Genomic DNA, 14673 nt, shown 5'->3' with positions numbered 1-14673 from the left:
ACCTTCTGGCAGCATAGTCTGCAAGAATAGAGAGTAAACAATAATTATTTTTATTATATAGTAATCAGAATTTTGAAAACTCTTTTTTTTCAATGTTATCATTACATTATTTATAATTTTTGAATCCATTGATTTTTGGAGAGGGTTGTATTATTCATAATTTGACAGCAAATGAGCTATTCATTTACCTTTGGATGCCTTTTCACATATAAACAATAAATTTGTATAAAAAAGTCATCAATTTTCCCTCGCAACTGGTATCTCGAAACAACAAAATGCCGGATGTTAACGAGCATTTTAATCAGAGCGCCGGCGGGGCGGAAACGCACGTAGTAACGAAATTATTATGATTCAACATTCACAGCTGGCCGCCCTCCAAAATTTAATATGACTGACAAGCCGTCTAATTGTTCACTTTGGTAATTTGTTTCATAACGCCATCCATCCTATCTATATGTTCATTTTTTATACGTAAAAACTGGTCAGCTTGCTAATCGCCATTTTTATTTTTAACGTTACAGTCGTATTATTAGTCAATCATTTAACGATAGAAATCTTTGATTCGCATTTGAAGGTAAAGATAAATAACACAACAGAACAAAAACAGAACTCTTAATGATCGACAATTTATTATCAATTTGTATTTTTAATATATATTTTTTTGACTTTGCTTCCCAAGATATTATAGTTGTGGAAGAAGCAGGAAGAAACTCCACAACAACACATCTTTTTATAAAGTTTAAAAATACTGATGTATACATATACACTTTATCACGAAATCACGGCCTAGGATTCTTGTCATTTAAACATTTGTTTATTGAACATTAAGCCTTTTCCATCTTTTTACTTTTACAAAATTTTGTAAATGGTAGTCCAACAAGATTTTGCGATTTTTTAAAAAAATCTGATTCCGTTTATTATAAGGGAATTAAAGAGACTAGAGACTTATTGCAGTCAAAACTACTTTTATAATTTAATATTTCATTTTGGGAATTTTTATTATGGACTTCCCCTAATTTCTTGTTTGTTAAAAATGTTGATGTTAAATAAGCTTATTCCCTTCCGGTTTAAAAATATTGTGCGTGACGTGTTTAGCTTACAATTTATATTATAGTTACATTTACAATTATTATTTATTCTTACGAATAGGATTTGGTAAGTACTTTCGAGTAGTGATAACATTGATACAAGGTAAATTTAAATATTTATTCATACATAGACTACTGCCAAGTTCGGAACATTGATTATATCGAGAAGAAACTGCCTAGAAACTCGATAGTTACTTTTTTAACACATTTCGTTCTGTCTGTATGTCATATGAACATCAGCATCATATTAATCTCAGGCATGTTTAACGTCCTATATATCCCAGCGTATTTTGTAAATTACATGATTTTTGTCAGTTTTTGGTATAAAAATTGACTGTTCACTGTTAGTGATAGTGTATATTGTAGAATTAAAATGAATACCATATTTTACGTGCTCTTTATTAAATAAACCGTATAATCTTCTCATCATGTAAATGTACGTTTATAAGGCGGAAAGCGGGTGAAAATGGTGGAACTCATTCCATATGTAATGCAAGAGCGCACGTGCGGGATGCATTCGGTTATGCAAGCGAGAATAAGTTACACTGGCATTTATCAGCTGTATTTTTACGCATATTAAATCAAGAAAATGGCTACATAACTTAAATAGTCTTTTAATCTTAATATTACACAGCTATTATCTTTGTATTTGCAAAATGGTGGTTTTAATAGTTACGCTTGACATTAGGCTTTAAACTATAGTAGAGTTCCTTATACAACATATATCTATCAAAAATTTCAAGATCACAAAATTTTATTTTATCATGTTTATCATAATAATTTTTGCTGTAAGACATCCACTGCTGGTATGGCCACCCCTACTTCAAAGTACTTTTCCAAAACAAATTCTATAGGATTCTTCTTGTGCTCCAACGATTCACGCTGTGTTTGCTGGTCTGCAGTCTCCACTACAGAATCTTGAGACTCCAGTGGCAGTTTGTTTTGCGCGCTTTGTTGTCAGCCCACTAACACTTCAACTTGCCAAACCGCTGGGCTATGTCAGTTACTTATATCCTCATTCGTGACTCTATCTTTTAGAGAAAACCCGAACAAATAAAGTGCTTTCTATCGCGTATTAAGCGATTATTAGCTTATTACTTAAGCTCAAAGAATTTGTCGTAGTTACGTTAATATACTGACTTATAGAAAATTATCTATAAAATGAATTAACACAGCACATTAAAATATAAAAAATAAAGAAGACAACGACTGTAAAACAGAGTGCTGGTTGTCTGTTGTTTCTAAGCAAGCAATTTCTACTTTGCACATAGAACAGAAAAAACACAGAGATAAATTTATTTATTTATCATAAATCGTAGTATATCCTAATCATAATATAGAGTCGATGATTATTGGAGGTCTATTACATGTTCTTATTTAAAAAAATAACCGACTGTGAAACCACGCGCAAAATAAATATATTTATATATATATATATATATATATACATATTTATAAAAATTGTACAGAGCTCGAAACAAAATTATTAAAGATAAAATGTACACACAACATGATTAGTTATAGGTATAAAGGCTATAGGGGGAGAATATATCTAAACTTATCTATAAATCAATAGATTCAGAAATAATAAATAACGCAATAATAATATTGGAAATGAATTATTGTTTACTATCTGTTACTGCAGAATTTGTACTGCCAGAACTAGGTTGTCACATTCCAATAGCTTTAAAGCTTTTTGATAGCAAATTACCTATGCATATACACTGTTTACTTAGTATATTGATATGTCGCATTTCTATATAATAATATAGAGTGATGACCTTATACAGGCTGATTGGAAATACGTGTAAAATATTTAAAGCATTTCGCCAACATATGTGCCTCCTATTGAACCTTTAAAGCTTTTACGTCTATGGACAATCACCCTGTAGGTGCCAAATGGAATCAATAATGGTGAGGAGTTTCCATTTTAAAGATAATGCGAATTTTTTTCCTTAAAAATGTTTGAAAATTCCATTAAATTTTTTGGATACTCATTAATTATGTATGCCGTTTGAATTATTTATCAATAAGGAAGTAATATTTTTGCACGAGCTTTCTTGGTCAATTTATACGAAAATTCTTTAGCAATATTTTTTTAAAGATTAATAGTTGACGTTGAAATAACGATCCCGGAAAAGTTAAGTTTTAGTTTACTTATTTATGTAAAATTGCCGCTGGATATTATTTATAACTATGGACACCACGTATTTAAACATATTTTTTAACGAACTAAAACCTATGAAAATTGTTGTTCTGGAAGAACCTTGTTATCATATATCGATCTTATATAAATATTTCATTCATTCTTTCGTTTCTACCCAAAGACATCAACTGCAAGGCATACCTCTATCTGAGATGTATCAAATATATTAATAACATTGTGGTGATCGGATACACAAGGAACGCTGCTACCCGTTTACCGGCAACGTTTTTTGTGAGCAATCCTATATAATTATTACAGGAATTGTGAATAATTTAAGATTGTACACTGGGAGTTGAAACCGAGGCCTACGATCTCAAATCTTAATCCTCTACTGCTACTTATATGCCTAGATGTGTGAATAGGAGCAAAATCTACATTTAGGCTTCAGCTAGATACGCCTTTTGCACATTGTTCATCATTATTATCATCTCTACCAATAGACACCTACTAGACATAGGCCTCCGCCTCAGATCGCCACGATGCCCGTCTTGCTCTGGCCGCATCCGTCGCCTTCCTACTTACCTTAACCATATCAAACATCCACCTGGTGGAGGGCATTCCCTCTTCTTGACAAAGTCGCTACTCGAGAACCTTTAGGCTCCAAAAGTAGTCGATTATGTAAACGACATGCCCCGTCCAATACCATTTCAGAAGACCATGCAATTATTTGAGCTTAGTCTTCACTAATATATATTTTTTAAAGAGTATAAAGGCAATAATAGGCAGGTTTATATCAATGTTAAAAAAATACATATCTACACTTATAAATAGTTATTCGTTTGTTATATAATAATATTACTCATGAAATAGGCAATACAATATATATATATATATATACTAGCTGATCCCGCAAACGTTGTTTTGCAAAAAAAAATTAAGTTTTTATTTAACAAATAAAAATAAGGGTTGATTGTATTTTTATATGCTGTATCATAATAAAATAAAAACCAAAAAAATTGGCTAAAAAAATAAAAAAAATAATTTAGGGGTGGACCACCCTTAACACTTAGGGGTACGAAAAATAGATAGTAGCCGATTCTCAGACCTACTGAATACGCATATAAAATTTGGTAAAAGTCCGTCAAGCCGTTTCAGAGGAGTTCAAGTTCCAACACCGTGACACGAGAATTTTATATATTAGATATATACATATATATATATATATATATATATATATATAGTGAAAAGGTATTAACTTTTCTTGGCATAGTAAAATAATTATAAAATAAAATTTCTCGCGTAAAATCATCATTTTTGTATTGTCCAACACCGACAAAAAAAAATCGTTTTGACCACAGCGTGAAAAATTCCAAAATAATCATATTTTATACATTAAACAGTACTTATTATGTTGATTGCGTTATTACATTTCGTCAATATTTGATTCATAATTGTAATTTAAAAAAAAAATTACATTTTTCCTTTTTCTACGAACATATGCAAATATTTAGTTACAAATAAAATTTATTACTGTTTGTTTTTCAATAAACAAGTACCTTTACTGCTTTATTATATTAGCCATAAGGTTGATATTTATCTGTCTCATACGCTTGTGGCCGCTGGTTGTATTTCTTTCCAAATTTCCGCATCCATTCCTGTTTTACAACCTCCACAATTTTCGGGTTCTGTGTTGTTGAAGTCTTCGCTCTCGCTATGTTTTGTAAGTACGACTCATAAAGGCTCATTCGTGGCAAAACTGAGTTGTCCTCGGCTGGTTCTAAAGGCACACTTATTGGTGCGAAAGGTATAGATAGCACTTGTTTTCTAGAATCAAACACGTTGCGGTACTCCAGAGAGTTATCCGTATTGTTAACTGCAAGGGCTTCGGTGTTTGCGGTTGATGGAGAGGTGGTGAATGTAGTGGGTCTGTTATCTTCATCCCATATCACTGAGTCCAGCCATCTCGCGAAGCTCGATACCTTCGGGAAGGCATGCGCACGCGTATAGACCGCGCAAGTGTGGAGGAAAGCGGCGATACCTATAAGCTTGTTGTTCTGTATAACTGCACCGCCGTCGTCTTTCTATAACAAAATGATTTAAAATGAAAATAGACGAAACTTCTTATCATTCCGCGTTATAGAAAAAGTGGCCCGATGAGATACTCTAGACTAACATCCCACGTAGCAAGTTCAAGAAAGCCTTCTTGTAATGAATAGGCGTTTTTGAGTTATTTTTAAGTAATTTTGATAAATGATATTAAAAAGTTTTTAATAATTGCAGCAGATTTCAACTAACTTTCAAAACATTATTTCATGATCAATGTATGATTAATGTATAATTAAATTCCTTCAATCTAATACAACTTTTTTTTCGCCTTTCACATAGTTATCAATTTCGGCGGTAAACCATTGAATACCCTAAGTCTTAACTTCTTTACTGTTACTGTTTTATAAAATAGAACAGAGTGAAAAACAAATGCACAAATAATTTGATATTAATATTGTAACTTACTCTACAAAAATGTCGATTTGGATCCTGCACCCCACCGACACAAATGTAATGACCGGGCAGAAGTTTAGTCGCTGGCTCGCATATTGTAGAATCAATCACAGGGGCGTTTAAGACTCGCAAATGCTAGAAATTATACAAAGTCAATAAAAATCGAAAAAAAAGTAATGATATCTCGACCTCAAGATAACTGCATATTAAAAAAAAATTTTGTTATTATTATATGGCATACACTTCTTTTTAGACTTGAACATTTCTCTTTAAATAAAGCAGAAATTAGTTAAAAATGTCTTGAAAAATGTAAAATTAAGCCATGAATTGTGATCAAAATTATAAGACAATTATTCCTAATTTTAGTCTTAACTCGTATGTGACAAAGGTAAGTAAATCAGTAATAAGAAGTAGAAAGATAGTAAACAAAAATAAAAATTATTATGTCGTAATCCGAATAATTTATAAAATCGTTGTAGAATTTCTGAAGAAATCTGTTATTATAACAATATTTAGAAAACATACTGCGAATAACCTTTTCTATACTGTTTAACTGTAGCTTGGTAGCAAAGCAGTGGTTGAAAATTGTGACAAAGTTCATGTCATATCTTGTAATAATTATAATATTTCTACTTTTAAATTATTGATACGATTATAATTATGTTGTATTGTATGTACATAAATTGAAAATAGCTATTATTGCAGTTTACGAAATTTGAATTAATTTTAGGTAAATATTTTAGCCCTCGTAAAGTATAATAACGAATCTAAAATATAACACTTTATAGGGTAACGGTTTCAAGTTACTTGCCGTTCTATTTTTCCTTGGTAAATCTATCAAATGGATCTAGAAGTAATCGCTGTTTGCGATAAAACAATTGACCATTTGTTCATATCATATAATGAATTTACTTTCTTGTATCTTGATGTCCAATGAAGAAATAGATAAATAAATTGCCAGAACAAGTGCTGATTGTACCAAAATTTAGTTCAAACTATACTAGGGAAGTACAAATTACAATTGTATTTATGTAAACGTCGTTATAATAATCTGAGCTGTGGTAGGCCAGCGATAAAAGACTCAGACTTGCGATTGTGGCTCACGGGTTCGATTCTCGTCATACTCGGCATAGTCTTTTATAATTCACTCTTTGTGCATTAATTATTTTTTAATATTGTATAGCCACTGCTCGCATACAAGAGAAAGTAATCACTCTTCGTACCATAATACCACTTTGAGATCGCTAACTGACCTGCCAAGCGTTGTGATTATGTTATATCCCACAATAAATATCTATGGGAGACCTCTACCTTGCAGTGGGCATCTATGGGCTAACATTTAATATCGTAAAGGATAATAATTACTTACACCATTTGGAGTCCAAGCTAAAATAGACGCTAAGTAACCCAAGTTGACCTCATCCTCTGGTTTCGGTAAGTTAACAGATCTAACTCTAGAACTGTATTCGAGTGGTGTGACTAATTTTACTGCCGATACTTTCAAGTCAAAATTGTTTATGAGTAGTTTTATCTGAAAAAATAATGTTAATTATTGTTATATAACAAATAATCATCATCGACGACATGGGGTCGCGGAAAGTCTCTAGATGCAAGCAGCGCAGGGCCGATCATCGGGGTGATTTTCGTGGGAGGTATGTGCCTCGCATTCAGTATCCACCGGCTAATGGAAGAATCATCATTTCGCTGTGGGATGTCCACTGATAGACATAGGTCATAAATAGGACTGGTTGGAAACAACTTCCATCCTGTGCCTTACGGCAGCTTTAACAATTCTTAAATTCGTCTATCCACGTTGTCCTCGTCGTCGTCGAAATAAATGTAAAAGTTTTAAAGGAGTAATGTGTAGCCCATTTACTCTCAGTTAATATATGATACACTGAACCCAAAAATCGATGGTTAGAGATAAATCACAGATTTTTTTTTTTATTAAATATTTAATGGAATCAGGCGTTTCCTTGCGGAAGTCCATCCTAAGTTAAAAAAGGACCAATATTTAGCCACTTCCACACATGCAGTGGCAGTCGTGCAACAAAGTGCATCGCCCGCCAGCCCGCTGATAAATGCGTATGCGGCAAACAATGCGAATTACACAAATGCCACCGCCAAATTACTCAACACGTGTTTCACCCCTCCACGGGGCATCTTCAGGAGTTATGTTACACCGATTAGTGCCAAACACAGAGTGAAACACTGCATGTGCGGAAGTTGCTAAATATTGGTCCTTTTCTTACTTTTTAAATTAAAACTACGATTATGAGAAAAAACTAACTGAAAATATTTTTGCCTAGTTTTATCATTTAGAGATCCTCAAATCAATCAATGAACCAATATATTGTTTATTATAATGACTTAAGTAAATTACAATACTGTCCCAATCCAAAAGTTACTAACAAGTGCGTACTACGGTATATAGTTCCCGGCATTTGATTTGACACGTCGGATATTTTTGGCGGATTTAATTACCCTTTATAACAAACTTGCGAAGTACTGTGGTATAAAGACAATGTTCTCTCTTACTCTTATGGTAAATATGCCATGTAAATGCCCGAAACTGTAACTTATGTTATTAACAAAATAAGGGTCAATAAGTTGACGTATTAAGTGACGCTTTCTTCTTATCACATCTCTCTCTCATCTCTACATAGGTTAATTATAGTGTCTTTTTTTAACAGTGATCGGCGAATTACACAATATTAAAATTATATACACACACACACACACACACAAAGTTGTAATAATTCAATATGAATAAGATATACCTTATGAGTGGATCCACTCTTGTTATTATATGAGCTGCCAACACGCAGGGTGTAATTGCCGAGGTATTTATGTGTCACATACGACGAGATAATGTTTCTGTAATTTTTAACAAATTATTCAAAACAATCAATACTTAATATAATATTCTAAACATAAAATATAAAATAGTTTGTTTATTCGTCTTTGTTCAACAACAACAACAACTCTCTATTAATACACACTATAGCATAGGCTTCCCACAAAAATATCTATGTGGGGACCTACTTTTATCGCTACGCTTGGCTTGCCAGTCTGTGGTATTCACTCCAGAATCTTAAGGAATCAGTGGCTATCTTTTCTGCGAGCAATATGAATGGACAAAAGGCATTAAAGAACACCATGGGGTTTTGGTCAATCCGGTATAACGCTTTCGTTACTCCGTAGTTAAAAGTAATAGAGAGAGAAAAAGCAAATAATTTAATATCATTTTAGGTATCCCTATGGTGAGATAGTTATACGTCCATTTTTCCCTCAGTTATGAACCAATTTTCAAATAGGACAGGTTGGAACCTACATTCCGAAGACATACCCACGACGACAAAGTATTGAATGGTACTCGTCAATATTCCATTTTTTTTGAAAGTTTTTTTTTATAATTATGTTGTCAAAAAATAATAGTAATTAGCCGCAAAAAAGTCTTCCGAATTATGGATAAGTACAGCAGTTCTTAAACGTATCGAAGTTTTTTCATCTTTTATAAATAGATACGTAATAATTTAAGCTCCATACTAATGCCGTATTTAAGTATTTTTAACACTAATATTAAAAATTTAAGTGTAAAACCGTCAGTGTTTTTAATTCCGTTGATAATGCATTTTATTAAATAGGTTAACAAAACCATTACGCGACTGTATAAAATCTATCGTATTGCAACGTCATCATAAAGATGGCTCATTAACATTGTTGATATTATAATGTGCTGACGAGCTGTTGAGTTTCTAGCAGACTCTTCATCAGCATTCCGAATTGTTGGTAGTATACTATTTATATTATTAAAATGCAACGATTCAAGTGTGTGTAAATGTTTACTTGAATAAAAAATATTTTAAATTTTAATATTAACAAAAACTAATGTGATTGACGAACTTATCTTTTGCGTAACGAAAAATCCTATTTTTATCGATGATATTATCGTCGTTTAGCGTTTATTAACAAAAAAATATATATCATAGGCCATGTTGATCTCTCTACTGGATATTACAATCTATAATTAAACTGCCAGGAAAACTAACATATAGTACCCCAGGCAAATATGTGTTACAACCACATACACCGTAATAATATTTTGTTTACAAAATATGTTGATTTATTTATTTTATGTTGTACATGATTGGTTGTGTATGTAAAAGCTTTAAATTGGTGAATGTATTGTTCATTTAGTAGCAAAAAGTTTTAAAACTTTTACGCCTATTTTCAATTACCTTTATAAAGTAAATGCTCTAAAATATGCTACATTATTTTTTATTGGAATGCGACAGGTCAATAAGTAATTTTAATATGTAGTAGTCATTAGAGAACGGTTTTTTTACTATATTATCGTTACGCTATGTAATAACTAAAAACTAATGTCAAAAATAATACGTGAAGTTTGCCAACTAAAACTTCGAAACTTTCAATATATACGATCTTTATTATGCATCTTGTTCCTATTCAATAAACGAATAATAATATTTAAATGACAAGAATGCTTGGCAGTGATATCGCTTGATTATTTTGAATTCATTTAGTTTATATCACATAACGTGTATATGTATAAATCTGTGTTGTTAAACTTTATTAAAATATTTGTTGTTGTGGATATTTTTCCTGCTTCTTCTCCACGACTATAACACATTGCGAAGCAGAGTTAAAAATTTAAAATAATATAGATTAAATAAACAGTAAGTTGACTATCAATAAGAGTTCTGATACAAGTTCCAACAAATATTTTTTTCTTGATCTTTATCGTTGTTATGATAATTAATACAAATACTATATAATGTCTACAAACTCTTTACTTGATTGCCATGATTACATTCACTCAACTGACCACGGAGATATTTCCGAGATTTCACTAAGAGATCGAATCATGAAGGACAAAATCCTTAGAGGAATGAAACTAACCGACATCCGTTGAAATGGCAGTTGGCAGGTCATATAGCATACAGATCAGGTGGTCGTTGGGACTTTGGGTTTTGGAATGGAGGCTACAGACTGACAAACGCTGTGTGACGTCCACTCGCAAAGTAGATACGAGACTTGGTTAAGGTTGTCGGAAGATGCTAGATAAAGGCCTATTCAAACCGGTCATAGTGGTAATCTATGGGGGAAGCCTACTTCGGGCAATGGAGGCACTATGGCTGAATTAATGATGAAATCTGTATGTTGTTTTGACGGAAATTCTAATAACAGGTGAATTTAAGACTTTATTATAATAGTATTTGTAGTATTTCAGGGATATTCAGGAGGTTGATAGAGAACAGAACAGCACTTATAGGCTGAGAGAAATAATTATAAGAAATTCTTTAGTAATTTAGTACGAGTGTGTTTCGTGTGGGATTTTCTACACTACTTGACGTACACAAGTGATCGCTATAATTTATCCAATAATAAATATTATGGTATTTTTAATGTAGGGCTTATAGTGGGTTTCATACTTACGGATCGAAGCATTTGGATAGTGTTAGTGACCAGTAATTGTTTAGAATGACTCCGCTGCAGACGTAAGAGTTGTTTCTTTGCAGAGAAGCAGCGTACGGGTGGTGATGTATTCTGGACACCAGAGGTCCAATGTGCTCTCCACTTTCGTCCACATCGCGATCCGCTGAATACGTTAAAATATAATACATTTACTGACAAAATATATTCACATAAATTGCCCAATTCTTAACCATGACTCTGTGTTTGGCACTAATCGGTGTAACATAGCTCCTGAAGATGCCTCGTGGAGGGGTGAAACACTTGTTGAGTGATTTGGTGGTGGCGGTTGTGTGATTCGCATTGTTTGCCGCATGCGCATTTATCAGCGGGCTGGGGGGCGGTGCATTTCATTGCACGACTACCACTGCGTGTGCGGAAGTGGCTAAATATTGGTCCTTTTCTTACATACAACATGGATGCTGATAAAACAGTGCAAATGTATTAAATACATAAGACTGTCCTTATTCTTTAGACCTTAAGTAACCTATGTTATTTTAATTTATTTATTACTTAATTTGTAATTAACTATTACTAAATAACAAAATAAATCGTTAAAATATATATTTTAAAAGTGCGCAATACATTATACAACATTGTAGTAGTTGATTAGTGTATCCTGCGGTTATACGGGTTTGTTTCCGAACAAGCGTACAATAGTGTTAAATTATATAAATGATAAATAAGCCCATGTTTACATAAGGTAAATGAAACAAGCAAAAAATGTTATCAAGCTCCAAGTAAAAAATCTACATAAATACCATCGACACGGTATGACAAGTACTGTCTCTACGAATGAAGGTTTGAGTCAAAGTGATGGGTGATGTTTATTTAATATTGAAATAGAATGCCATTTACTCCTTTACATCAAAACTTAGTATAAGCTAGGATGAAGTAATATGCTAATTGTTTTTGCTTGCTTCGCTTAGACATTTGGCCAGGATCGTTAAAACTACGAAAGCATGCGTAAGCCCTACCATAGTTTTGACTAAGAGACCGTGTGGTTTAAGTCCGTAGGAGTCCGGTATAATCCTTACGTTGCCCCGGCTGTAAATATTATATATGATAAAGGAATATCTGGTAAAGTTCGCAGTAGTGAGATAGTTCTACGCCCATCTTACTTTGATCGATGTGAAGTTCCAGATCTCCTCTTACTCATCAGTACAGATCTTTTAAAGTACGTTAATATGCAAAAGCGTTCCCAAATTTTTATCGACAGGCGTCAAAATAAGCCTGAGAAGTTTTCGAAAAAATTGAGGAGTGTTTAATTCTTTAAAATATATTAAAAAATAATATACCAATAACTTACAGCTTATATTAGCCTGAGATATAATGTTCGTAACATTAGAGTCCACTTCGTCTATATCGCGATCACCTTAAAAAAATAACAAAGTTATATAATGATGTAAGAAATTATAGCACACACAATTATATTTAAAAAGAGGTCTATCCCAATAATAAACAGTTAATAAAAACTGTATAAATAAAAATAATACGACTAGCGTGTCGCTACGTGTAAAACTCCATAACGGCTTGACTAATTCGGAAAACTTTTTCTTTTTTTTTTGTTTAGGTATGAAGAAAGTTCTTGCGGAGAAAAATTTCGAAGAAAGTAGCAAAAATAACACTTTTATTTTACTTTATTAAGTGCAGTAAATTATAACACAAAAGCTGTCAAACATTTTACGTAAATTTAATAAAAATGGCGTTGCAAGACGTAATGAAATTAATAATATCGTATACCGATTCATTATTGATGCTACATGGATCCATACACAACATGATTGTCCGAAATTAATTAATAATATATCCTAAGTTATGTATTAGATCAAAAATGGGCAAAGGTCACCTCTACCCGCTCTTTGTTACAATTGTATTTCATAGAAACGACTAAAAAATACATATTTACATTGAGAAGATTAACTTAAAAATCAAATTACGAATGCTTTACGAATGTTCGAAAAATAGGAATATCATTTTTTTGTTCAGTTCAAATAATTTATGGAAAAATATTGATAAATTATATAGTGAATTATTTCAAGTAGTCTGTAAAAACGTTATAGAATATACCATATGTAATATAGAGATATTTTTGTGGCGAATACGGCAACCGCCGCAATGATACTGACATACAACCTGAGGATGGCAATATGGAATAGGGATGAGGGAGTGGTCGCACGAACCTTAATGTTAAAAACTTGACATTGTGAGGACGTTTTAAAAAATTGTTTCGTTCAAAACGGTTTAAGGTTTAGGTAAGGAAATAGTTTAGGAAAAGACTGGAATACCTTAGTAGAGTTGTTAGTAAACACTGCACATGAAAAAACGTAAGCGGAAAAAAATCGGAAATATTAAATGTAAAATAAAGGCACGAACACTAATATCTGTGGAATACAGTTCCTTATAATAAAAAATATTGAGATAATATTTTTTGTAATATCTATGAATACTTGTATTATTTACATAAGAAATAATAAAAAAAACAATTTATGCCTTGTATTGTATAAAGTAGAAATTAATTATTAACTTTTTATGTCTTAATTTTTTTCGTTAATAATACATCTATAACAATAATTTGAAGCTATAACGATAATAGAGTCCTTTCCATAATGTCTAAATAGTCCCAAAACTATTCTTATACTCATCAAAGAATAACATTCTACCGGTTCATTAATCTAGCTAAAAGTAATACGGTGCACCTGAGTCCCCCATGTCTTCCTCGCTGTCGAGCTTACCCTGAGTCATTACACAGACGTAAGAAAACATAATGCTACAAACAAACGCGCCGGCTATATTGTTCCACATCTCACCACTAAATTGTGTTGTATTGTTCTGAGAAGCAATCGTGCGTTCTCTACGATTATTCTACGCCATAGAGCTACGAATATTTTAGATAAGCTTTTGTGCTTCCTATTACTTTTTATAACATAAGTGGAAAACGAGCTTAGCATTTCAATCCTCATGGCTTTCACGAAACAATGCTACATTTTGAATATAAAATACGTAGGGCCATAATTAGTGAAAGGAAAAAAAACAAAATTAATGTACATTATATGTTATATAATCAATAAACAAATAATTTAAAGAACCAGCGCATGTTTAAATTTTCATTCATCTGAACCTATTTTTAAGCACCATAAGGTAGATAACTTATCTGCAACAAGCATCCTCGAGCATTTGTTCAAGGTACAAAGTGCACCTTTGAGCCATTTTTTGATTTTTTAGGTAAACATTCTTAATATTGATCCGTATTACCGCACACGACAATTTCACTACGCTGAAAAAAATTTAGAGGTAAATTTAAATTTCAAATAAATGTTTTTAATTTTTATTTTAAATACTCATGTAATTGAACACTACAAAAAATCTATGGGGTCTCTTTGTACCGCTCTGCCAGAGGTACATGTCACCCAAACACAAACAAAATAAAGGGAAAAGTTGTTG

General features: G+C 32.2%; 2 protein-coding genes across 2 annotated transcripts in view; one reads left to right on the top strand and one right to left on the bottom strand.

Annotated features, from left to right (window-relative positions):
• Dpp10 (Dipeptidyl peptidase 10) overlaps positions 1–14673 on the top strand; it is a 163809-nt gene that overhangs the window by 112261 nt on the left and 36875 nt on the right. The window lies entirely within an intron of this gene.
• Positions 4809–13995, bottom strand: LOC137925643 (trypsin-6-like). The gene is made up of 6 exons (XM_068769117.1): positions 13920–13995; positions 11194–11341; positions 8514–8610; positions 7103–7264; positions 5746–5868; positions 4809–5315 (listed from the first exon to the last, which is right to left on the bottom strand). The coding sequence occupies exons 1-6, from the start codon at positions 13993–13995 to the stop codon at positions 4809–4811; spliced, it is 1113 nt and encodes a 370-aa protein (XP_068625218.1).

This window comes from Battus philenor, unplaced genomic scaffold (genome assembly GCF_028537555.1).
Source record: "Battus philenor isolate CCGP_79_NKW_IND1 unplaced genomic scaffold, ilBatPhil1.0.hap1 SCAF_27, whole genome shotgun sequence".
NCBI classification, from domain to species: Eukaryota; Metazoa; Arthropoda; class Insecta; order Lepidoptera; family Papilionidae; genus Battus; species Battus philenor.
The sequence above is the reverse complement of the archived record's forward strand: the minus strand, read 5'-3'. Positions and strand labels throughout refer to the sequence as shown.

Coding starts and splice junctions, on each gene's coding strand:
- LOC137925643 (XM_068769117.1), bottom strand. CDS start 13,995: ATGTTTTCTTACGTCTGTGTAATGACTCAGGGTAAGCTCGACAGCGAG. Junction 11,342..13,919: donor GGGGGACTCAGGTGCACCGT/ATTACTTTTAGC, acceptor ATCGCGATGTGG/ACGAAAGTGGAGAGCACATT. Junction 5,316..5,745: donor CAAATCGACATTTTTGTAGA/GTAAGTTACAAT, acceptor ATTTTGTTATAG/AAAGACGACGGCGGTGCAGT.